Source organism: Bison bison, unplaced genomic scaffold (genome assembly GCF_000754665.1).
Source record: "Bison bison bison isolate TAMUID 2011002044 unplaced genomic scaffold, Bison_UMD1.0 scf7180017864371, whole genome shotgun sequence".
Classification (NCBI taxonomy): domain Eukaryota; kingdom Metazoa; phylum Chordata; class Mammalia; order Artiodactyla; family Bovidae; genus Bison; species Bison bison.
In genome coordinates, this window is record NW_011494943.1 from 6,626,617 (window position 1) to 6,652,598 (window position 25,982).

General features: G+C 45.4%; 2 protein-coding genes across 2 annotated transcripts in view; one reads left to right on the top strand and one right to left on the bottom strand.

Annotated features, from left to right (window-relative positions):
* LOC105000323 (CMRF35-like molecule 1) overlaps positions 1 to 25,982 on the bottom strand; it is a 134,608-nt gene that overhangs the window by 64,276 nt on the left and 44,350 nt on the right. The gene's annotated exons all lie outside the window — the stretch shown is intronic.
* Positions 8,171 to 25,982, top strand: part of RAB37 (RAB37, member RAS oncogene family) — a 68,523-nt gene continuing 50,711 nt past the window's right edge. Inside the window, exon 1 of the mRNA XM_010856119.1 lies at positions 8,171 to 8,242. Coding sequence (XP_010854421.1) covers positions 8,171 to 8,242 — 72 coding nt within the window. The remainder of the gene's footprint in view (positions 8,243 to 25,982) is intronic.

Consider the following 25,982-nt stretch of genomic DNA (forward strand, 5'->3'; position numbering starts at 1 on the left):
CCCATGCCCCCTTTCTTAAGAAGTTATTTGAGTACATTCTCAAGAAACTTCCTCAAGAAAAGCAAACCAAGTTCTCGAAGGAGTAAGCTGACAAAGAGGAAAGTATGACTCATGGGAAATACTGAGTCCACATAGAAATAAAACTTAAACACCAGAGTTACAGCTACGCAGCAGGCCCAGAAAGCAACCAGCTCAGCTTGGAACGGGAAAATAAAGTCCTAAAGCACAGACGTTATGAGATAACACAGAAGAGAACTCGGAAAACAAGCCTTGAGCCCACGATGAAGGCCTGGAATTCCGCCGATTTATTTCTGGGCTGCGCTGTGTCTTCGCCGCGCACGTGGGCTTTCCCTAGCTGCAGAGGGGGGTTACACTAGTTGCGGCGAGCTGGCCTCCCTTTCCGTGGAGCACAGGTTCCAGGTGTGAAGGCTTCAGTAGTTGCGGCTCAGGGCTTAGCTGCCCCAAGGCATGTGGAATCTTTCCAGACGAGGGATCAAACCCATGTCCCCTGCGTTGGCAGGCAGATTCCTAACCGCTGGACCACCAGGGAAGTCCCAGAATCCAATTTTTAAAAGCAATTAGACACACTCAAGGAAAAGGAAATATGAGAAAGTCGTTATCTAAATACAAAGGAAGCAGCACGTATCAGACCAGGAAGTCACTGAGATTCAAGAAAGAAATGGAATGAATACCACAGAAAAAGAGAAGTAAAAAGATGGAAGATCTGGGAGGTATAATAAAGATAGTGAAAGTCGCTCGGTCAGGTCCAACTCTTTGAGACCCCATAAACTATACAGTCCATGGAATTCTCCAGGCCAGAATACTGCAGTGGGTAGCCTTTCCCTTCTCCAGGGGATCTTCCCAACCCAGGGATTGAACCCAGATCTCCCACCTTGCAGCAGGATTCTTTACCAGCTGAGCCACAAGGGCCCCTCTTTCAAAAAGCAAAAAGAAAAGCAATCACAAACATCAGAGAAAATAACAAATACACAAAGAGACAAGGGACAGATTAAAACAATGCACGATTTTGAGCAATGGGGGTATATAAGAACAATCTTTCTGAGCGTGGTGATGTAAACCTTTGGAAATGAAATGAAAACATAATAGTAATATATTATCTGGCTCTGCAAGTAAACTGTATTGCCTAAATATAGCAGTTTAAATGGGCTTCCTTGGTGGCTAAGTGGTAAAAAAATCCACGGTTTGGAAAAGGATTCAAATTTCAGATTAAGTCTATAAAGAGTCAAAAACATTATAATATATTTACATATTATATAAGTATGATTACATAAAATACATTCCTTCTGTCAGTTGAGAAACTTTACAAGCAACAGTACATCTGATAATATCCCAGTAGCAATGAACATATCAAGCACCCAGATCTTGGTCCAAATATTTTCTCCAACAAAATGGACCAGGGGTTCTTGGAGAAATGACTGATTCTAAGTCTGGGCAGAAATGTATATGATAACCGTAATTAATAAACACACACTGCTGACTATAAAATAGATGAACAACAAGGTCCTACTGTATAGCACAGAGAACTATATTTAATATCTTATAATAATAATGTACAATGGAAAAGACTCTGACTTTGATTGTGTGTGTGTGTGTGTGTAATCTCTTTGCTGTACACTTGAAACAAGCATAGCTTTGTAAATCAACTATACTTCAATAAAAAGAGGGGGAAAGAAATACACAAGATAACTCTACAGCTAGGATACTTGAATCCTAGGAATTTCCAGAAAGAAGGAAGTGCTCCAAAAAGAAGAAGAAGAATGTCAAAGAGGAGATAAACATCAGTGGGTAAAGCTGTCAAACACAACCTCAGTCAGATGATCCGGGTTTACGCCATCAATAAGTCATACTGATAATACATTCTTTGGATGTGATGCATTGATAATGACATAATCCCATTCTAACCATGAGAAAAATGTCAGACAAATCCAAATTGAAAGACATTTCACCAAATACCTGACCAATAACTCCTCAAAAGGTCATCAAAAATAAAGCAAGTTTGAGAAACTCTCACAGTCCGAAGAAGCCTAAGGAAGCACAACGGTTCAGTGCAATGAAATGTCCTGGATTGGATACTAGAACAGAATGAGGACTTTAGGTTAAAAAAAAAAAAGGATATACAAATAAAGTATGCTGCTAAGCTGCTAAGTCGCTTCAGTCGTCTCCGACTCTGTGCGACCCCATAGACGGCAGGCAGCCCACCAGGCTCTGCCATCCCTGGGATTCTCCAGGCAAGAACACTGGAGTGGGTTGCCATTTCCTTCTCCAATGCATGAAAGTGAAAAGTGAAAGTGAAGTCACTCAGTCGTGTCTGACTCTTCGAGACCCCATGGACTACAGCCTACCAGGCTCCTCTGTCCATGGGATTTTTCAGGTAAGAGTACTGGAGTGGGGTGCCATTGCCTTCTCCAAAATAAAGTATGCGTTGTAGTTAAAGACAATACATCAATGAGAGACAGAGACAGTGCACTAAGTCGTGTCCGACTCTTTGTGACCCCATGGGCTGTAGCCTGCCAGGCTCCTCTGTCCATGGGATTCTCCAGGCAAGAAGACTGGAGTGGGCTGCCATACTGGTTCATAATTGTGACAGATATGCAACTGTGAATAGTAAAGGAAACTGGGCATGGCATATACAAGAACTCTACACTCTGTGCAAGCTCCTATCAGCATAAAATAATCTAAAATAAAGGGCTTTATAAAAGTATATCTGATACAGTTTGGGAAATGTAAGGGGAAGCAAGGCAAAAGGAAGGATAGGGGTGCTAATTCTTCATCTTACATCTTGGGGACTAAAAAGATACAATCTATGGCTAATGAGGCAAGAAATGGAGGTTTCGGTCTATTGTACGAAACGGTAGTGAAAGAACGGAAGACAGTGACATAACTATATGAAGAAGAATGAGCAGAGGAAATATCGGGGCACAAGCCAACACAAAGTGTTTGTGGTTGATAAACATAAAATTGGCATCGAAGGAGCTAAAATGGGAAAGAGCTAAAAATAAGGTTTGCCTGAGAGGAGAGAGATTGGAAGTTGAGAGAAGAGCCCTTTCATACCATTATATTTTCCTTTTTATTTTTTTAATTGAATATATCATTCTGTATTTTGACTTACAGGAATTTATTGCTTTGTTTACAATTTTTGAGATGAAATGAAAAAAATAAAAATTCTTAAACTTCGTTCAGTCGTGATAGACATGGAAAGGGAACCCACCAAAAGTAATTGCTGTTCCCAGACAAAGGACCGAAAGTTCCCTATTAAAATGTAAATGAGGGAGTTCCCCGGTTGTCTAGTGGTCAGGAGTCTTGCCTTCACTACCGTGAACCCAGGTTCTATCCCTGGTCAGGGAAGAAGATCCCACAAGCCATGAGGCACAGCCAAAACAAAAAAAATTTTAATAAAATAGATAAAATGTAAATGAGTGTTCTTAAGAATCCCATCTAACAGGGAGATGCTGATAGAAACAAATTTCTCAGAGTGGACATAACCTGCCATTGATATAAAAATGTGGATTGTAAACCGTGAAAGCAAAGGGGAAGCTGACCACTGAAATCACATATCTCAGCACTGCTGATCGCTGAAGTTTTGCACAGATAAAGCAAGAGAACTGAGCATAGAGAATGCAACAGATCCTGAAATCAAGGGCTGAAAGAAGAAACTCGGAACCACATGCCCTAGCAGAATTCGAACACCATTTCCCAGCAGGGGGGGTCTGGACCAAGAGGCAAACCCCAGAAAGGGGAATAAGCAGTTGGCTGGATGTGTACGGCAGTTGCCCCTCTGGCCTCAGAGTCCCTGAGCAAATAAATACTTCCTCAGCATATGGAGACGGCTCTCCACAAAAAAACTTAATAGTTGATCTAATAAAGAAACAGATATTTGTATTTATTTATTTACTGAAGGATAATTGCTTTACAGAATTTTGTTGTTTTCTGTCTAGCATCAATAAGAATCAGCCATAGGTACATCCATGTCCCCTCCCTCCCATTTCCCTCCCCATTTCACCCTTCTAGATTGCTACAGAGCCCCTGTTTGAGATACTTTTATTCAAGACAATCTAAGGGGATTTCCTGGGTGGTCCAGTAGGCTAAGACTCTATGTTCCCAATGGAGGACGCCTGGGTTCAATCCCTGGTTGGGGAACTAGATCCCACATGCTGTAACTAAGACTCAATGCAACCAAATAAAATAAATGAAATATGTATTTTTTTTTAAAAAAGACAATCTAAGGATTTAAACCCAGGAGTCAGTCTTTCAGAAAGCTCTGAGAACTGATATATATGTTTTTGAGACAAAGGGCTGTACCTCAGATTATGTATTTGATGGCTCAGACAATCCAGATTTGCACGCACAAAGCAAGCTGTGGGTCATCACGACCCCTTACAAAATTACAAGGAATGCTATCTTCTAAGGAGGTCGTTGCAAATGCGTGACACACACTGAAGGGGAGGGAGGAGACCAAACAAGCGGACAAATATGTCATTTTTTTTCCTTACCTCATCATAAAGTGAGTTTTATTTCATTGCAGTGTAAGAAAATGTCACCTCTAAAAAATTTAGACCAGAGAGCCCCATAAAATGGATCACTCTTCTGAGATAGGTCTGCAGATATGTAAGCAGATAGGATTAGTGGGGGTCCCCAGAGGAAGAGAACCAGACAAAGCTTTCTTGATATAAAAAGAAATCATTTTGAAAAAGACACGTGTACACCAATGTTCATCGCAGCACTGTTTACAATAGCTAGGATGTGGAAGCAACCTAGATGTCCATCGGCAGATGAATGGATAAGAAAGTTGTAGTACATATACACAATGGAATACTACTCAGCTATTAAAAAGAATGCATTTGAATCAGTTCTAATGAGGTGGCTGAAACTGGAGCCTATTATACAGAGTGAAGTAAGTCAGAAAGAAAAGCACCAATATAGTATATGAATGCATATATATGGAATTTAGAAAGATGGTAATGATGACACTATATGTGAGACAGCAAAAGAGACACAGATATAAAGAACAGTCTTTTGGATTCTGTGGGAGAGGGCGAGGGTGGGATGGTTTGAGAGAAAAGCATTGAAACTTGTATATTACCATATGTGAAACAGATCGCCAGTCCAAGTTCAAAGTATGAAACAGGGCACTCAAAGCCGGTGCACTGGGACAACCCAGAAGGATGGGATGGGGAGGAAGGCAGGAGGAGGGTTCGGGATGGGGGAAACATGTACACCCGTGGCTTTATTCATGTTAGTGTATGGCAAAAACCACCACAACACTGTAAAGTAATTAGCCTCTAATTAAAATAAATTAATTAATTTTTTAAAAAATAAAAAAGAAGGCATTCTAATCCTAAGCTATTTTGTGATCTAAGCCTGGCCACAGTCAGTACCCTTGCAGAATGAGTCTCATTAGTAGGTAGTGATTTCAAGGGGAAAAAAGAATGTAAGAAACATTAGCTAATACCAGCCCAGGGAGATAACTTAACCGTATCAGAGACACTATCAGTTACGAAGACCTGCCAGTTCTGTTTTGAAGGTAAGGTTAGCCTAAAGCATGTTCTTGAGCTATTTTGCAAGATCCAAACCCCCTAAAGCAATCAACCACCAGACCAACCGGAACCTAAGGAATAATGATGCTGATCTTTGCTGACCATTATGTCTTCAGTCAGCTAGAGCCTGGCCAGTACTCTTGCCTGGAAAATCCCATGGACAGAGGAGCCTGGTGGGCTGCCGTCTATGGAGTCACACAGAGTCAGACATGACTGAAGTGACTTAGCAGCAGCAGCAGCAGAGCTTGGACCCTGTCTATGCCCCAATTCTATGCTGCATTCTCCTCTACTCAAGCCCCTTCATGAATATAAATGTACCCTGCTGCTGTGCTGTGCTGTGCTCAGTTGCCAAGTCATGTCTGACTCTTTTATGACCCCATGGATTGTAGCCTGCCAGGCTCCTCTGTCCATGGGATTTCCCAGACAAGAATACTGGAGTAGGTTGCCATTTCCTCTTCCAGGGCAGTTTCCCAACCCAGAGATAGAACCCAACCCAGAAATCCAACTCACATCTCCTATGTCTCCTGCATCAGCAAGTAGATTCTTTACCACTGAGCCATCTGGGAAGCCCAGGCACCCTTAGCTTAAAACTCCCAATTTTGCTGTTTGGGGAGACACTGCTTTGGGAAAGACCCCTGGTGTTCTCCTTACTTACTGCAAGTAATTAACCCTTCCTTCTCCCACCCTTTGGCTTGGTTGTGTCTTTGGTTAGACACTCCCCCAAGAGGTAAACCCAGTTTTCAGGTAACAAATGTACTTGCCAATGGCACTTGAGCAGCTCCAAATATTAACAACATGCCAATCCAAAATGTAATTTCTGTGAGAACAAGATGTTTTCAAAAATTATTATGTTAATGTTACAAAAAGGTCCAGGAGGCATGAAGCCCAGAAAAATAGGTCAGAAATAAAATTTCTGTTTCTTTGGTTGGTTTTACAGTTTACAAAGAAAGAAATATTTTCACATAGTTGTCTCATTTACTCCTCACAAAAGCCCAATGAGATAGGCACAAACTGTTCCACCTATTTTACAGATGAGAAAACATAAGCTATCCCAGAAGACTTGTGTGGTTTGGTTAAAGCCACCTAGCCAAAAAAGGAATTGAAACCTAGAAGTAAAATGCACCCTTTTAATCTTAGGCCTGGCCCTTTCCTTCCATATTATATTGACTCTAGAAGCTGGTGGTGATAGAATTTGTGTCTAATGAGGTAGTTGTTTGCTGAATGCCCACATCATCATATGAGGATAACCTCTGAGACCACCTCTCAGCTCCCAGTACCCATAGGGGTCAACTTCATGTTCACTTTTTCAGGTGGTAACAAAAGTCTGCAAATTGCTGGTCCCAGCAGCAGGACTTTCCCAGTGTTTAGGAGAGGTAGACAGAGTTCTCATCCCCTTGTCCTGAAAACACAATAGCTAACATTTTTTGAGTTCCTAATACATGTCAGGCACCGTTCTAGGCTCTTTATGTGAATAAACTTATTAAAACCTCAGAACAACACCATGACGTAGGTACAATTATTATTTCCACTTCGTGGATGCTTAGGGGAAGTTAAGTAACTTGCCGAGGTTATACAGCTTATCGTTTTCAGAGTTATGATTTGAACTCTGGAGCTCCTATCCTTAACCAAGCAACCCTTCTGCCTTACCCAAGCCAAGTGTTCTTAAGTCGATCAGCCATGTCTAACTCTTTTCGACCCCATGGACTATACAGTCCATGGAATTCTCCAGGCCTGAATGAATACTGGAGTGAGGAGCCTTTCCCTTCTCCAGGGGATCTTCCCAACCCAGGGATCGAACCCAGGTCTCCCCCATTGCAGACGGGTTCTTTACCAGCTGAGCCACCAGGGAAGCCCATCATTTTCAGAGTTATGATTCGAATTCTGGAGCCCGACTCCAAAAAACCCTTCTGCCTTCCCCAAGCCAAGTGTTCTTAAGTTTGGGGGAGGGGGACATATGCATCCTAGAGAGTGTAATTTAAGCTCTGGACCCTCTCTGTAGGGAAATGCAGGTAAGCAGAATTGTGCAAATTATTTCAGAAACTTCAGGGACCCCTCTGGGCCCTCATCTGTTGACCTCATACATTCTGTAGGGAACTGTCTAGAGATCAAAGAGAAGTGGCTCCAGAGCCGCTGGGCTTCGCCTCTGCAACCACAGGAGGAGAGCTGAGCTGCGTGGTGTGACAGGGATGCTCCGTCACTAAAAATCAGGAACGGTGAGCTCCCGGGACCACAATGCCCTGAGAACGCAGCCGGGACGCTGAGACCCGGGGATCCGGTAGCTGAATGAGATTCGCACGGACTGCCGGCTAGTCTGAAATCTTGCAGCCCTCCCAACAGCCTGGAGTCACGAGACAGGGGACGGGATCTCAGAACTCTGGCCCTGGGCGCGCAGGGACGGTATCGCTGTTCCTGGTGCTGAAACGCTGCGGTCCCGGAAGGGAGAGGCCGCCTGCTCTCAGGGTACCGCGCCGCAGCGGCTGCGGGAGCTGTCCAGTGCTGAACCGGATGCGGCCGGCCCGCGGGGCTTAGACCCGAGCCTGCTGCACCCCTAGGGGACCGGGCGGGGCTGACGCAGAGCGCTGGGAGAGCGGGGAACAGCGGGCTCCAAGCCGGGCATGGACCTGCAGAGACTCGACTCCTACCAAAGGGGAGCCGGCCCTGACTTCCATGAGCACGTCCTGCATAAGGTAAGGATCTCCTCGGGTCACCCCCACCCCCCACCCCGGCTCCCATCTCAATCCTGGGCGAGGGCGCCGTCATCAGTTCTCTCTTCCCTTCACTTGGCTTTGGAACTTAAAGAGAAACTAGACCATTTCTGTGAGCCTGGGGAATCCTTTCTGCTTGATGCTGTTTGTTACTTAAAACAGATGCATGTACGCGGGGGAGGGGCCGCCGCCAGAGGTTAAGATCGTCAGGGGCTTCATTCATTCATTTAAATCACTTGGGTCCCTTTCTCACATCCTCTCTCCTGACTCTCAACCCTGTGACCCTCAAGAACTTTTGCTTTCCATAACCCTTGTGGAAGGATACATTTGTTCTTCCACCCTTGCCTCCCAAACTCCAGTTCCATTAAGTCTGGTAGTTGCAGTCAAATACCCGAATTCCTGGCCAACTTGGCTGAAATTAAACATCGAAGTGGTCTGCAGCAAAAGTAAACTGTTGTTTTCAAACCAGACTCCCTTGCACCTCCGGAAACCTGCCCTCCAGCCAGGACTCACTCATGGCTTCCTGAAAGTGCTTATTTCATAGCTCACACTCACCCCTTGCTTCTCTCATTCAAGATTTTTATATAACTAAGTTATCAGTAACATAACTAAATTATCAGTAATGTAAATTATCAATAACATCCTCTTGAAGTGGATTGTTGGGGAAAAGTAGCAGCCTCTCTCTAGGCAACACTTTTCAATTCAAACCCATCAGTCAGGACTTCCCTGGTGGTCCAGTGGCTAATACTCTACACTTCCAATGCAGGGGGCCTGGGTTCGATCCCTGGTCAGGGAACTAGATCCCACAAGCTGTAACTAAAGTTCCCTGCATCCACAACTAAGACCCGATGCAGCCAAATAAATAAATATTTGTTTAAATCACTGTACATAAGCAGAATATGTATTTTGCCATAAGAAGTCACCATTGCTCCTCATCTCTTTCTCTGCCTTCTTCGTTCAGCCCTTTTATTTCCTGCTTTGTTAACACCAGTTTATCTATTAGTCCCTGAAAGGCAGTACATAGTCCTATACATGGAGATTTTTTTTACTCAAGGTATCACTCTGAAAATTCCATGAATGTAAGCTTTGAAGTAATCTCGTCCACTTTTGTCCCCTACTATACATTTGTTGGCCTTCCCAGGTGGTGTTCGTGGTAAAGAACCCACCCGCCAATGCAGGAAACATAAGAGATGCGGGTTTGATCCCTGGGTCAGGAAGATCCCCTGGAGGAGGGCATGGCAACCCACTCCAGTATTCTTGCCTGGAGAATCCCATGGACAGGAGCCTGGTGGGCTACAGTCCTTAGGGTCACACAGAGTTAAACACGACTGAAGCTACTAGCATCCATGCACGCCTACAGTTGATATTTGAGGAAACTCAAACCTGGAGTGGTAAAGTGACTTGTCCAAGAAAACAAGGTAATGAATGAAAAAGTGCTAAAAGCCAGGAATTATGATTCAAAGTCTAATATTCTTTTCTCTCTATAAGTGTAGTTCACGGACCTGCAGCATTGACGTTACCTTAGAGTTTGTTAGAAATGTAACATCTCAGGCTCCACCCCAGACCTGCTGAATCTGAATATGTATTTTAACATGATCTCTAGAAAATAAACATGCACATTAAACTTTCAGAAACTGCCGGGTGCCACACTGGCTATTTCTGACCAAATTGTAGAAAGCCAACTACAAAGAGAAGAGGGCCTATAGATTTGATGAGTCCAGTGACTTCTCCCTTTAGGCCCCTGAACCTCTAGGGTATAGAGAAGAAGAAAAATGCTTAATTTCCTGAGTCAGGAAGTTTAAAAACCACCACTGTTTGAAATAAACTAGAATAAGGTCTGTGTTCTTAGAGGTGGTGAATCTAGCCTCAGTCAAAAATGCAAGCAAACAAAAGGGAACATAATTACAAATCAATTACAAAAGCATCCTAGTGACTAGATATATGGGTCTCTCCAAGTTTAAACCCTCCTATAAAGATATAAATATCCATTTAAAAAGCTTTAAGACTTGGTGATCCAAGTTTCCAAATTATTGATCACGTATGGTCTTTCCCACCTCAGTTACCCACACAGGAAATCTAGGCTATAGCCCCTGAGAACGTTCACTTCCTTTGGGTTTATTGATTACCAAATTGGAAGGGAGCCTATTCCTACAAGTTCCAATACATTTGAAGAGAGGTGTGTACTTACCACTAGTAAATGCTCAGTATCTTCAACTTGGTTGTGAGCATCTTGAGAGTAGAAGCCAACCTTCTGTGATAGCAAACAGGGTAACATATGTGGGTAGTAATTTTCCTTTTCCTATAATACTGGTCACCTCCTCCTAGTATCATTTCATTATTGTACATGACTTTTTATTGTGATCCACTTAGAAACCTTTTTGTAAAGGGACAGGGTATCAACATACTTGTATTATTTTAAACTTGACTATGTAACAGAGTCCGAGGAATTCCTGTTGGTTCATTATAACAAATTGACCATAGGAGGGAGGGCTCCCTTCCAACATTAATTGCTATGGAGGATTCTTTTTAAATAAACATTTTATTGAAGAATAACACATACAAGAAAAGCTCAAATCATATGTCTGTACCCTGATGGGTGAGCACTTCTGTCCAACCACTACCAAAATGAAGATAGAACATTACTGGGACTTCCTTGGAGATCCAGTGGTTAAGAATCTGCACTTCCTGGTTTCCCTGGTGGCTCAGGAGTAGGGAATCTGCCTGCCAGGGCAGGAGACAAGGGTTTGATCCCTGATCCAGGAAAATCCCACATGCCTTGGAGTAACTAAGCCTGTGCACCGCAACCACTAAGCCTGTGCTCTAGAGCCCTCCAGCCACAATTACCGAGCCCACACACCACAGCGAGTGTAGCCCATGCACCATAGAGCCTGTGCTCTAGCAGGAGAAGCCACCGCGTGAGAAGCCTGAACACCGCAACTAGACAGTAGCCCCCACTCACAGCAACAGGAGAAAAGCCTGCATAGCAGCGAAGACCTGGCACAGTCAAAAAGAAATAAACAAGTTTTAAGAAAAAGGAGTCTGCACTTCCATTGCAGGGGCACGCGTTCAATCCCTCGGCAGGGAGCTAAGATTTCACATGTCATGCGATGCAGCCAAAAAACAAATTAAAAACAAAAAGAACCTTACCAGCTTCCCAGAAACCACCCCCAACATTTTTCCCACACACTGCCCCTGTCCTCCTCCCCAGAGGTCACCTTTTCAGAGGGTGCAGTATTATTTAATGTTTTGACAGAGCTGCTAAATTTTATGTAGGATAGTCCTAGAAACGTGCCAGAGAAAAGATACTGCTGTTTGGTGGAAAGAAACCCCAGACTTGGAATCAGACTGGACCTTGATTTGATTCTGAAAGACATCTGTGAGCCTTATTTTTCTTATCTATAAAACAGGGATAATCATACCTGGCTTGCTGAGGGTTTTTTTTTTTTTTTGAGTGAAAATGTTAGATAACATAATGTAATATCTTTATTTATTTATCAGGTGTATAAGAAACATTCAATAAATGGTTGTTATTAGGACACCCATCTTGAGGTCCAGAACAACTTCAGTAGGTGTCACATTGGGTCTCACCTAACATGATGAAGCTTCATGAGAAAAGCAGCAGCCTCATACACAGAAACACACACACACACATTTCACAGACACGATCCCAAGGGACTGAGCTCCCACAGCCACCTACACAAAGCTCCTGACTTCTGTGTGAATATCGCAACCCTGATTTCCTAAGGCGAGCATCTCTTTTCTCTGGGAGGTGAGGTATGGGGCACTGTTTCACCAAAAGTTTTACTTTCACTTTTAGGTTTGAAGGATTTGTTAACAAAAGAAACTGCTTGTTACACACACATAAACCATTCCAATATTTAATAGAGCGTTATTTGACTTAATTTCAATATGCTGTCATTAAAAGAAAAGAAATAGAAACAACAGACAAAGGTAACAGTCTATTCATCACCAAATCAGGCCCACAGCCTTCAATCAGACGTGAACAGCACTGGCAAGTCCCTCACTGACAGCAACCTGGAATCCCAGCTGGGAAAGGGGCTTCCCAGGTGGCGCTAGTTGATGAACCTGCCTGCCAATGCGGGAGACATAAGAGATGCGGGTTCCATCCCCAGGTCGGGAAGATCCCCTGGAGGAGGGCATGGCAACCCACTCCAGTACTCTTGCCTGGAGAACCCCGTGGACAGAGGAGCCTGGCAGGTTACAGTCCATGGGGTCACAAAGCGCTGGACACGACTGAAGCAACTTAGCACGCACAGCACCCAGGTGCTGCGTCCAGCCCATGGGTAAGACATCAAACTGCAGTTTGGGGGGCTCTTGTTTATAATCCCAGATCCCAAACTGATCTCATCATCAGTTTGTATGCAAAAATGCATCTCTTGTTTAACTTTAACTTTTACAATGCTGTTTATTTCACCTGGCAAGTCATAAGACTTCTTAGATAGGGGGAGAAGTGGGGGAGTTCTGGCCAGGTCCTCAGGGACTTAAGAGATTCCAAGACTCACTCCCTTTCTTATCTAAAGTATCACCTGACTTGCTGTGCCCGCAGGCAGGCCAGGAATCTAGGTAGTGTGTCCAGGTGGGTCAGAGGCCTGCTCCCCTGCTTCTGAAGCCTGAAGTCCTCCATTTTAATTTCCCTAACGGATGCAATGAGACCTCTCATTAAAATTCACTTATCTGAAACACATTCGCCAAGGATCATCAGCCTTGGATGGCCCCCGCACTCAACTCATCCCAAGAGGTGAAGGCTGAACCAAATGAGCCTGAGAAACTCTCAGAATATTCCTTGAGTCTGGGCTGGAAGCTGGGAACTGCCTGGAAGCAGAGTTCATCCATCATATGCTTGGAGATTTTAAATAGAGTTGCTGTTGTTCTCACAAATCTGAATACTTGATGCAGCTAAATAATTTAAAACATGTAAACAACCCTGCTGCCCTTTCCATCAGAGAACTCTCAGCCCTCTCTTGCTACCAGTACAATCTCAGGAGCCACCAAAGGCAGCAATGTGAGTTAGGGGCTCAGAAACCCTCCACGCTGGGCTCTTGCTGTGCCAGAGCCTCACTGTGAAGTCTGGGGAAAGAGTAGGGGGCAGCTTTTGCCCCAGATGCTGGTGAATCAGGACAAAGAGACTTCAGTTCAAGAGCTCGCTTCCTAACTCGCCATCCCCAGTGCTACGATGAACACCCGCAAGCCAGTTTTGTTTCAAGAGGAGCAAATATTTAACACGCTAAAGTCAGTCTCCTCTATAGCACCTCAGCAAAACCAGCAACCAGGGAGGGGGAAGTGGGGCATAAAGACATAGACTGTCCATCCATTCATGCAGGGCTGGTCCTCATCGGGGAAAAATGGAATTACTAGGGAAATAAAATCAAAAGGTCCCTGTCCTACAGGATCCCCATTCCTTCTAACTCTGCCCCCGACACCTCTCCTTCGTGAGTGGGACACGGAAACAGGTCACCTCTCCTCCTCTCCCTCCTCTCTCGGCTAAACTTTCACATCCCTCTTGTACGTTCATCTCCCTCAGCAGTCCACGTGCCTCGTCTAGTCATTCAGCAAACATTTATGGATCATTTCCAAAGGGTAAGAAACTATGATGCGTGTGATAAAGGATGCACACACACAGGCACACACACACAGGCACACATGCGCCACAACTAGTCCCCACCTTCAGTGAGCCCCTGGCCTGTGAAACATGCACACAGATTGCTAGAAGAGCCTCAGAGGTGCCCCAGTAAAGGTCTGGGAAGAGAACAGGGAGGTAACTTAGAAAGAAATGGTCACTTCTAATCTCAATGTGGGGCTTCTCGCTCATGGCCTCTGCTTGAGAATTAATATCTAAGAAAGGCAGAGCTCTATACACCAGCCAGCCTCCCTCCCACAGGCCGCCACCCATTCACCCTAGACAGCAGTCTGGGTTCAGTGGTATTTTCCTTCCCTATCAGAAAATTTTATCAGAGGAAGACAAATCAATCAGCAAAAAACCATGCCAGCTAATCTGTCTCCTTCTAACCATTCCTTATCCCTCGGGGACATTTTTTTCCCATCAAACAAAGTTAGTGAAACACAAATTGGTGGTCAAAGAATCTGATTTCACAGAAAAATCCATGCCCTGTAGGTGAAGAGATTTCACTTTTAAAGTTCCTCATCTCAATAAAGTGGTTTTAAGAAAAGAGAGGGGAAAGGAGAAGGAAGAGAAGGGAGGAAGAGATGGAAAAGGAAAACGCAAAAGAAAAAAATATATAAAAAAACGAAAGCGCAAGAAGACTAGGTCCAACTCTTGCCTGATTTCCAGTCTCAGCTCGGAAACAAACAAGAAAGCCTAGAAAGATCAGCTGTTCCGCTCCTTGTAGAATATTTCCATTTGCTTGTTTTCCTCTCTTGCTCACTCTGGAGACCTTCCAATAAACAAATGATGTGTGTGTTACATCATTAACAATCTCTGACCATCTGGGACTCCTTGGGCTAATCTGTCAATCCCACCCAGATCCCAGCCCAGCCAGCTGGCTTGGGGAGGGATGCTGGCTGGTTCTCCTGGATAAGCTTAGCAGGAAATGATCATGACTCTGCCCACCCTCTCCAAGTCATTTTCCAAAGTCTCAGGCTTCCCACTCCAAACACTTCTCCCCTCTAATTTAGAGTTCCTGGGACTGTTTGTGAGGAAACATCTGAAACTCACTAGTGTTGCTCTGCTAGTGATCCTCTCGTGAGCTGCTCTGGGAAAGGACTGCCCTTCATCTTCAGGGCAGGAAATCCAGCTTTGCTGAAAGTAAACAGCCAGAGGTGAGCAGCAGGGTAGAGGATTGTGGAACTAGACATGTGAAGTGGCTCTAAGTGTCTCCCAGAATGCTCCTTGTTTCCAGCCTCCTCCCAGACAAGAGGAACAATCCCTGGAGATTGCAAGCAGGATGGAGATCACAGCTTCTTTGCTACCTGGCAGAGAGCTCAGGTAATGCACCTCCCCAACTAGAACAGCCCTGGACCACCCTCCCATCTGCCAGGAGAGGAAGCTTTCTGGGGGACAGCTAAGAGAGCTCCAAGACAGCAGCAAACAACAGATCTGGACACCTTAACCCCTGACTGCACCCGTCAAGGCCTTCCAGACCTTGTGCCACTCATGACGTTATCGAGGTCCTGAATGCTGCTTGCTCAGTCCCTTCAGTTGTATCTGACTCTTTGCAACCCTATGGACTGTAACCTGCCAGACTCCTCTGTCCATGGGATTCTCTGGGCAAGAATACTGGAGTGGGTTGCCATGACCTCCTGCAGGGGATCTTCCTGACCCTGGAATCGAACCTGTGTCCCCTGCATCTCCTGCATTGCAGGCGGATTCTTTACCCACTGGGCCACCTGGGAAGCCCCTAAGTGATGCCATGAAAATAACGTAACTGTTGAAACAAGCAGAGCTCAGACTTCCCCAAGCAAATGATCCTTGTTTCCCTGACCTTGATGCCAAAGTCTACGCCCTCCCTTCTTATTTACATTTCTGCTTTTAGCAATGTTTACCCATTAACATAAAGGTATCTTTTTGATAACTGGTGCTTACGTAAGCCCCGTAGATATGCTTTTCTGTGTCTTGAACCAAGTTCTGCTTACGTTCATGTTTCCTTTGGCTTTCTAGCCGTCTACCTACCCCCAGTTACCAACAGCAGAAACACCCACCCTACACACACACTCACAAGGCTCGGGCAGGACCAGTGACGAGGCGTTCTTATTTTTTGTTCTTATCTTTTATTGCCTCTCAAAGGCAAAGCAAACCTTTCCCCTCCTCCTCCCTCTGCCATTTGAATTTGCAACCTCATCACTAACAGCAACTCTGCTTTTTAAAAAGCAGCTCTGCCCTGTATCAGAGCAACACCCTCAGGGGACAGTCAGGAACTGGCACCAACTTCTTCCAGCCTCTCCCAGCTTCACACAGAGAAGCCTCTTAACCTCTGGGAGGGAGTGAAGCTGCTGGTACAGACTCAGAGCCTCCTGCAGCCCCTGAGGTACCCCCCTCTTCTGTGGGGAGCGGTACCAAAGCTCCTCTTTACGCACGTTCTTCCCTCCTCTCTGGTCCCCTTCTCAGGTTTCACTAGGCTAGGAACTAAGTATTAAAATCATCTGCACTGTCAACTTAAAAAGCACAACATGACTGTTACGAGTTAAGTTTATTGGGGACAAAATGAGGACTCCACCCAGGAGACAGCACCTCAGATAGCTCTGAGAAGCTGCTCCAAAGAGGCAGGAGAGGAAAGGTCAGTGTATATGTGATTTTTGGGGAAGCGACTGTTCAGTCGCTCAGTCATGTCTGACTCTTTGCAATCCCATGGACTGCAGCATGCCAGGCTTCCCAGTCCTTCACTGTCTTCAAACTCGTGCCCATTAAGTTGGTGATGCCACCCAAACATCTTATCCTCTATAGCCCCCTTCTCCGCTTGTCCTCAATATTTCCCAGCATCAGGGTCTTTTCCAATGAGTCGACTCTTTGAATCAGGTGACCAAAGCAGCTTCGGCTTCAGCATCAGTCCTTGCAAAGAATATTCAGGATTGATTTCCTTTAGGATTGACTGGTTTGATCTCCTTGCTGTCTTCTCTGACACCACATTTCGAAAGCATCAATTCTTCGGCGCTCAGCCTTCTTTATGTCACATCCATACATGACTACTGGAAAAACAGTAGCTTTGACAATATGGGCCTTTGTTGGCAAAGGGGGAACACATGAAATCAAGCACATATTTTTCCAAAAGGTTTCTACTAGTCTCATGAGGCCTTCACTAGTCACGAGGAACAGTCATCACGATGAAGGATTTTAGTGCTTTTCTGGATATGAGGACATACAAGAATTGGGCTCATAAAATCGGCTTCTGATAATATCTGAAGACCTGTCTAGCCAGTTTTCGCAGAGCACAGAGTGCCTCATTCCTGCTCTCCACCCTGAACTCCTTCAGGGGATGTTAAAGGTCAGCAGCTCCAGCAGCTCTTGAGTTCGTCTTTGTGGAGGTAGACGGCAAGCAGGCATGGCAAGGGCCAGTCTGTAGCTGACAGCGTATAGTCCAGAGGGACCCCATGAGACTAATAATTGTTCATTATAAATGATAAACATAAACCCCCTGTTCATTTGTGGAGCATGGTAGTTAAAAAAAAAAAACTTATAATACATTCTATGACACTTTACTTTGCCCCACACTTTTTCCAGTAGGTTGTATTATTAGTTCCATGTGATAAATAAGGAAACAAAAGCCAGATGAAAAAAAAAAGTTACTTGTTCAAGGTCACAGCAGGTAGGCATTACGGAAATTCAAACAGCAACAGCAGAGCCTTACAAAGCACAGATGAACCAGGCCCTGTGCTAAGCTCTTAACAGCCTTCAACCCTAAACAAACCTATTTTAATCTCATTTTACAGATGAGGAAACTGAAGCACAGAGACATTAAGGAACTTGCCTAAGGTCACACAGCTAATCAGTAGCAAAGCCTAGATTCAAACCCCAGCAAGCTGGAACTGCAAATGGATGGATTCAGCAGAGGGCAAAGGACTCCACCAAGGGGATCACAGATTGTCATCACTTTCGGGTGCTGACAGGGTCCCCCGTGTATGGCCCCAGCTCTGTAGGATCAGAGACCCAGTTTTGCTCACTCAGTCAAGAGTGGATCCATCTCAAAAAAAAAAAAAAAGCATTAAAAATAAAAGCCAAAACATGCACACACACAAACAAAAAAACCCAATGGATCCATCTCTCCAGGCAGGCTTGTGTTAATCAAACTCACGAAACTGATGTATTGTCCTGGATGTCAAGCCATCTTATAATCAGGGGATGGTTTGCTAAGCATGAAATTCAGGGAAGATAAAAGAGAGGGAGACTTGGAGAACTCAGATGCTGAACGATGTCAGGATGATGCGGTTTGCTGGCTGAAAGGATGGCCTCAATCTACAGCTCCCTCGGCCCTTTCTACCCTCGGGTCCTCTCCTCTCTGATCTCTCCCTCCCTCGGCTGTGTTTAACTGTTACCTAGGCCAGGCAGGCACTCTATTCTCCCCAGATACCCAGTTTCCTGCACCCCTTTAGGGACCACGTGCCTCTGAGCTGGAGCATGCCCTGCACTTGAGCTGGTTGTGGGGAGAGAGGAAGGTGGCCAGGGCGGGGGTGCGGGATGCTTCCTCTTCAGAAGTCTTCATCATCCCCATGACACTCACAGGTGTGGACCACAGCTCTGCCTCCGTCCTGCTCAGGGCTCACGTCAGGGCCTTAGGGATCTGGGTTTTAAGGGTGAGACCAAGAAAGAGACAAAAGGGGATTGGGGTCATTTCCTTATACCCCACCACTGTCCCATTCCACATGCCCCCCTTGAAACTGGATATGCTTGATTAAGAATCTTGAGAATCGATTCAGCGAACATTTGCTGGGTGCCACTTGTGCCCGAGAGCCCAGGAACAAGATCCATTCCCCACCCCAAGGAGCTGAGTCAGGCAGGCTGGGTGGCTCAGCGGGCTGACTTAGAAGACTCAGGCCATATCTGACTTCAGCCCAACATGGACACACGGATATTGGTGCCCATGAAGACATCCTAAATTTGGGGACCTCTCGTCTCACATGATGGGAAAATCAGAGGACCAGGTCAAATGCTTGTGGCAATCTCGGGGTGCCAAGTTTGGGGTCCTGATTCAGTGACTGATCTGAGGGGCTGTAATATCCACAGCTCCAGGAACGAGCCCACCTGTGAAGCTCAGAATGGCTTCAGGCACCCAAGACAGGAATCTCTTCAAGTCCAATATCCAAGAAAGGAGGTGGTTTCTTCTGAGATGTGCCCAGAGCAAAGATGCATGATCCAAGCACGGCAGAGTCAGACTCAGAGAAGCAAAACTGGTGCCCCTCCGTCAGCATCTCTAAAGATCCAAGTCAAAAAAATATCCAAACTCAGAAGTGCCAAGGCCCTGGACTTCCCTGGTGGCTCAGTGGTTAGGAATCCGCCTGCCAGTGCGGGGCACGTGGGTCCAGCCCCTGGTCCAGAAGTTCAGATGCTGCAGAGCAACTAAGCCTGGAGCCAAACCATGGAGCACTCACTCCAGAGTCCACGAGCCACAACTACGGAAGCCCGCGAGCAACTCCTGAGCCAGCGCGGGAGCCTGGAGCCTGTGCTCGGCAACAAGAGAAGCCACTTGTTACAGTGAGAAGCCCGGGCACCGCAATGAAGTGCAGCCCCTGCTGGCTGCAACTAGAGAAAGCCCATGCAAAAACAACGAAGACAGTGCAGGCAAAAGTAAATAAGTGAAAAGTCCTAGAGCTAACGCTCATTGGGCTGAGATGGGTCGATGTCACCCATGAGGTGGGGTCAGTCCCACCCAAGCCCTAGGGATGGAGGGTGGAAGAGAGCATTTTCCCGGGAGAGTGGGGGTGACATTAGCTGTGGGCTTGTCAAGCAACGACAGATGCCCCTGTGGTAATCCCAGCTGGACCACAGGAGCTTTTCAGTGTTTTAGCAAGAAGGGACTGAAAAAGAAATGAGCTGAACTTGTCACTCTCCCACCTAACTGGGCTAGTTGTGTCTCATCCTTGCTGTTGCTGAAGACTAAATAGTCCAGCTCAGTTTCTTAATGACCAGACTCAGGAAATGAACTGACGTCACCTTCTAAAGGGACTGGTTTATTGGGGCTGTGGAGCCAGACCTCACCCTGGGGGTGGGAGTAGGTTTTCCAATGGAGGAGGATGACCCAACTTCCAACCTTCCAGGAAGGAGGCTGATAGAGGGGTGCGGGGGCAGGGGGAGGCAGGGGATGAGGATGCAGGAGGTGACGCTCAGGCTGGAATGGAGGGAAGCTCTTCCTTCTCATTTTGGGGTCAGAGTCAGGTGGTGTGAAGAAGCCTGGATTTTTCAGGGGGGAGGAGGTGCGGCGGGGGAAGCTGTGAACAGCCTATGGATTCACAAAACAGGTGAAAAGTGAGCCAAATGAGGCCAGCTTCACGGGCGTGCCACCTGGGCCATCACACCAGCCCCACCTGGAAGGGCCCTATGATGGGCTCAATACTCTGCTGGTTTAGTATTGGTTTAATACTCTCCCCATCTCGAGACTCAATTTTTGTACAAGGAGCCCCATATTGTTATTTTGTGCTGAGACCCACAACATCCGTAACCATTGCTGCTGTCAAATAGGGCCGCCTGCAGGGTCTGAGCCTAGGTCTCTGCAGTAGTCCTGAGCTGTTCTCTGGATGTGCCCTCCTTTCTTTTGGCCTCACCCCATGCCTGGCTTCAGATGAGCTGTGAGGAGCCAGAGAAAGGTGACCTTACGCTCTGGGCAAAGTGGCCGGGAGGTGAGCTCTATTCCTCCCCAGGGCCAGCTTTTTAAAGAAATAAAAAGCCTTGAAGGAGCCTTCCACTGGGCCTGTGCAGCAGCTCCTGGGGGACCTCTCAGAGAGAGCTGGGGTTGGCTGGACAGACGTCAGCGAGGCCCAAGCTATCACACACTGGGAACCAGAAGGTCACTTCGGTCGCTCTGAGATCACAGGCTAGAGGGCCTGTGGCCCTTTGGTTAAAAACCATCTGGCAGAGGGATGAACAGACGCCAGGAGACATTCTGTGACTGTGCAAGGCCACCCAGCAAAGAAGTAAGAAACAGACAGAACCCTGGGGCTTCCCTGGTGGTCCAGTGGTTAAGTAAGACTCTGTGCTCCCACCACATGGGGTGATCTCTGCTTGGGGAGTTAAGATCCCACATGCCACGTGGTACAGCCACAAAAAGAAAGAAAAAGACAGAACCCCAACCTCGGGGCTACCCGGACACCATTGAAAAGTAGGCCTGGTGCAATGAGTCCTCTTCACTGGGACCCAGAAGCAACGATAACCCCTGAGGATTTGCCTCCATAAAAACACAATTGTGAAAGATAAACAGGTCCTACCATACAGCGCAGGGAACTATATTCAATATCTTGTAATAATCCATAAAGGCTTCCCTGGTGGCTCAGACTGTAAAGAATCTACCTGCAATGCAGGAGACCCAGGTTCAATCCCTGGGTCAGGAAGATCCCCTGGGGAAGGAAATGGCAACCCACTCCACTATTCTTGCCTGGAGAATTCCATGGACAGAGAAGGAGCCTGGTGGGCTACAGTCCATGGAGTCGCAAAGAGTCAGAATAATCTATAATGATAAAGAACCTGAAAAAGAATATATATATATAACTAAATCGCACCTGAAAGTAACACAGCACTGTAAGCCAACTGTACTTAAACAATTTTTTTTTTCAATTTAAATAGCCAGCTGGAGGATAATAGCCACAGGAAAGCACACCAAGATTTACTGACACCAGGATGGCTCCAGGGAAGCAGCTCCTTCACTCGCCTTCACTTTCACTTCTGTTCTCACGTCTCAGCTATTTTTCGGTGGGTTATCTCTCCGCTGGCCCTACTTTCGTTTGCCGTGCGACAAGCATCAGGGTGTTTCAGTGGGAGGACAAGGGCCTCTGGTGTTCAGTCCTTCTGCTTTCGTGGCCTATTACTAATCTTGCAAAGGCAATGCGAAATTTTGAAATGACTACATCGTCTGAACTTTGCAACTCCTTCCAGTGACCAGTGGGCTGGCACCGGGCACCGTGGGTGAGACCTGGGGTGGTGACCTGCTGCTTCTTTGTCACAGAAACCCTCACCGTCTCTGACAGAGGGCAGCATTCTGCATGGGGATGCTGGAAGGAAACGATGAGGCTGCCCTCCCAGCATCACCAGATCCTTAAAGAGGATAGAGGCACAGTCAGGCGTTGGCTTGCAGCTTTATTGAGGGAGAAAAGTCGTATTAAGATAGGAAGGGTTGTGCGTAGATTTGTTAATTTAGTACAGAATGCTGCATAATGAAGACCAGCTCCTCCGATGGCTTTGGTAATTAACATGAAGGCAAGGAGGGTGGGTCAGGGGCTGTGATAGAAGCTTACAGCCACCGCAGGCAAGCACAGTCTTCCTTGGAAGAAGCAAAAGACAATGAGCTGGGTGGTTTCAGTGGGAACACTCCATTTCTTCCCTAGGATGGTGAATAGGGAGTATTTGCTTCCCTATCCTTTAAAACAAATACACGTCTTATGTAGACATATAGTCTGCACCAAATATGTCATTAAAACTTGTTGTTCAGTCACTAAGTTGTGTCCAACTTTGCAACGCCATGGACTGCAGCACGCCAGGCTTCTCTGTCCTCCACTATCTCCCGGAGTTTGCTCAAATTCATGTCCACTGAGTCGGTGATGCCATCCAATCATCTCATCCTCTGCCCAATAAAACTTAAACAATTGATGGAGGTAAGGATTTCCCTGGCAGTCCAGTGGTTAAGATTCCAAGCTCTGATCGCAGGGGGCACAGGTGTGATCTCTGGCTGGGGACATGCTCTGTGTCATGGCCAAAGATAATGATAATAATAAGGTAATAAACAGTGGAACTGGGGGTATCTGGGTTTGTGACTGAAGATGGAAAGGGTGATGGGGAGGATGTGGGAGGTTTCAGAAAGTGCCCAGGGTGGAGTTTTTATTTTGGAACACAAGATAAGCCATCCCTCCTTTCTGCTAAGAGCGGCTTTTCTATCATACAAGAGTTCAGAATGTCTCTTCTCTATTTCTGATCCTTAGGAACAATCTTGAAAGTGAAAGTGTTAGTCATTTCAGTCGTATCCAACTCTTTGTGACCCCAAAGACCATAGCCCGCCAGGCTCCTCTGTCCATGGGATTCTCCAGGCAAGAATACTGGAGTGGTTAGCCATTGCCTTCTCCAGGGGATCTTCCTGACCCAGGGATCAAACCCAGATCTCCCTCATTGCAGGTAGATTCTTTACAGTCTGAGCCATCAGAGAAGCCCCAGGAACAGTCTTAGCCCGTCCCTAACTCTGAACCTGTCCTTAGAGGTTCTTCAGTAAAACCAGTGAGCCGGTCACCTTTCGTTGGTGCTGGCACTGCACCCACTCAGGAAGTTTGTTATCCCAGTGGATTATTCAGGGAAGGGCTTATGCTGGGCAGGGGAATCTGAGGGACTGGAGCGGCCCTTTTCCCTACTGATGTAAGGTCACAGGGCCCTCATGAGTGACAACCTTAGTGTTCAGATAAATAAGTTACTAGGAGGTTTTAGGGGGATGCTGAGCTTCCCAGGTGGCGCTAGTGGTAAAGAGCCCGCCTGCCAATGCCGGAGACATAAGAGATGCAGGTTTGATCCCTGGGTCGGGAAGATCCCCTGGAGAAGGGCATGGCAACACACTGCCTGGAGTGTTCTTGCCTGGAGAACCCCGTGGACAGAGGAGCATTGTGGACTACAGTCCACGGGGACGCAGAGAGTCAGACACGACTGAAGCGATTTAGCACACTGCACAGACCACACTAGAACCTGAAGGAGAGAATCCATGTCTAGAGAATAACGTGGACAAAATCAGTGGCTGACAATTCTTAGTCCATATGTGAGCACCAGCCCTTGACAAAGCATTAGTCCATTCATAGGAGATTATATACAGACAGAGCATAAATCCATGTTGGCCCAAAGTCACCAATTGTCCTCGTGGGAAGCACCGCCTACTGTTCTGATTTGGGGCATTCACATGTCCTTTCTTTTATGAAACTATGGTCATAACAGATGGTTTAGTAGAAACTGTCTTAACTAATTCTTTTTTTTTTTTTTTTGGCCGTGCCCTAAGGCATGTGAATATTAGTTCCCCTCCCAGGGACTGAATCCTGCAGTGGAAGTGCAAAGTCTTAACCACTGGACCACGAGGGAAGTTCCAAACCAATCCCTTTCTTAACCAACTTGTTACAGCAACCAACACCTTTCAATCTCTTGGTGAAAATACTGTCTTTGTGCCTGTGGCAACGGGTAGATTCTCTTGAAGGCTCTCTTGCTTCTGTTCGTCATGCATCACCCATTGAGATACGTGTTTAACAAGAGTCAGCTGCATCCAGCCCAAACCTGTTTAGGCCCGTCATACCTGTGAATTATAATTATGCAATTTGATGAATTCATCCATGAACAAACAAATTAAGAGTATAAACAGAAACAATATTGACCAATGGCAGGGAGTGTAAACAAAAAAAGTTATTTCTACAAAATTGAGGGGACTTCCCTGGCAATCCAGTGGTTAAGACCCCAAGCTTCCACTGTGGTGGCATGGTTGGTTCAATAACCCTGCAGGCTGTGCGGTGCGACCAAAAAAGTTTTTTTAATTTTATAAATAAATAAACAAATCGAGTGTTTTAGAAAGACTCAATTAAAGCATATCACTTTTTAACAGCAAATTAGAAATGAGGGAGAAGACTGTAAAATATTCATAATGAAAGCATAAAAATGAAAAAGGATTTTGCAATCAGATTGCTTCATCAGTATCCACAATGTCTTGCTCCATGTCCGGGAAACTGAAACTCGAAACGCCAGGACCAGACAACGTGTGTAGTTTGTGCAGAAAAGGCGATGAATCCCTTTTTCTTTTTCAGGAGATTCATCAGCAAAGAAAAGGCTTAGATCTACATCCTGATACTGTTAATAGCCAATGATGACACATTTAGATATTTTGAGCCAAAGAAAGCATTTAGAGAAAGAATATATCTTTTGTGTGATTCCTTGATAGAACCAACTTTTCTAGTAAACAGACCGTTAACAATTCCAGTTACACTGGGTAAGAATACACCTACTTGGTAAGATAAAAGCCTGACTGCTATATCAGTGCCTCCTGGTCTAAAAAGTTCTTATATGTGAGGGACCACCCTGGTGGCCCAGTGTTTAATTCTTCCCCTTCCAAGGCAGGGGGTGGGGGTTCCATCCCTGGTCAGGAAGCTAAGATCCCACAGGGCCCATGGCCAAAAAACATAGAAAACAGAAGAAAAGAGAAGACATAACAAAGAACAAAACATAGAAAAGAGAAGCAATATCGTAACAAAGTCAATAAAGACTTTAAAAATATAGTATGCTTCTTAACAAGTCTTGCCTTTCTTTAAAAAATAAAATTAAATAAAAAATCACTGATGCATGAAATCAACTGATTTTAGCTGCCTGGTCCTTCCAAGATCCAGTGGCTATGAACTCTGTTTTCAAAGTATCCAACAAAGGTAGTCTTCAGCATCACTTCAGTCTAACATATATATATATTTTTTTAACTTTTTTTTTCTTTTCCCTCAGCTTTATTGAGGCATAACTGACATGTAGCATTAAGTTTAAGGTGTACAATGTGATGATTTGATTCAGATTATCTGTTTATTCAGTGATTAACAGGATAGGTTTAGTTAACAACTCCATTGCCTCACATATTCATCTGTTGTTTTAAAGTGAGAGTACTTAAGACTGAACTGAACTGATTTAAGATCTTAAATGAGCAGCTTTCAAGTGTACAATACAATATTAACTATGCTGTACATTGAATCCCCAGAACTTATTCCTCTTATAACTGGCAGTTTATACCCTTTGACCAACATCTTCCCATTTCCCCCACTGCCCAGCCCCAGGCAGCCACCAGTCTACAAGTGCATTACCTGTTTAGATCATGCGCTATTTGTCTTTCTCTGTTTTGCTTATTTCACTTAGCATAATGCTCTCAAGGTCCATTCGTGTTCTTGTAAATGACAGGATTTCCTTCTTTCTTATGGGTGAATTTATATATATATATATATTTTTTTTTTTTTTTCATATCTTCTTTATCCATTCATCCAGTGGTGGACACTTAAGTTGTTTCCATGTCTTGGCCATTGTGAATAATGCCATGAATTTCAGAGTGTAGACATCTCTTCAGTG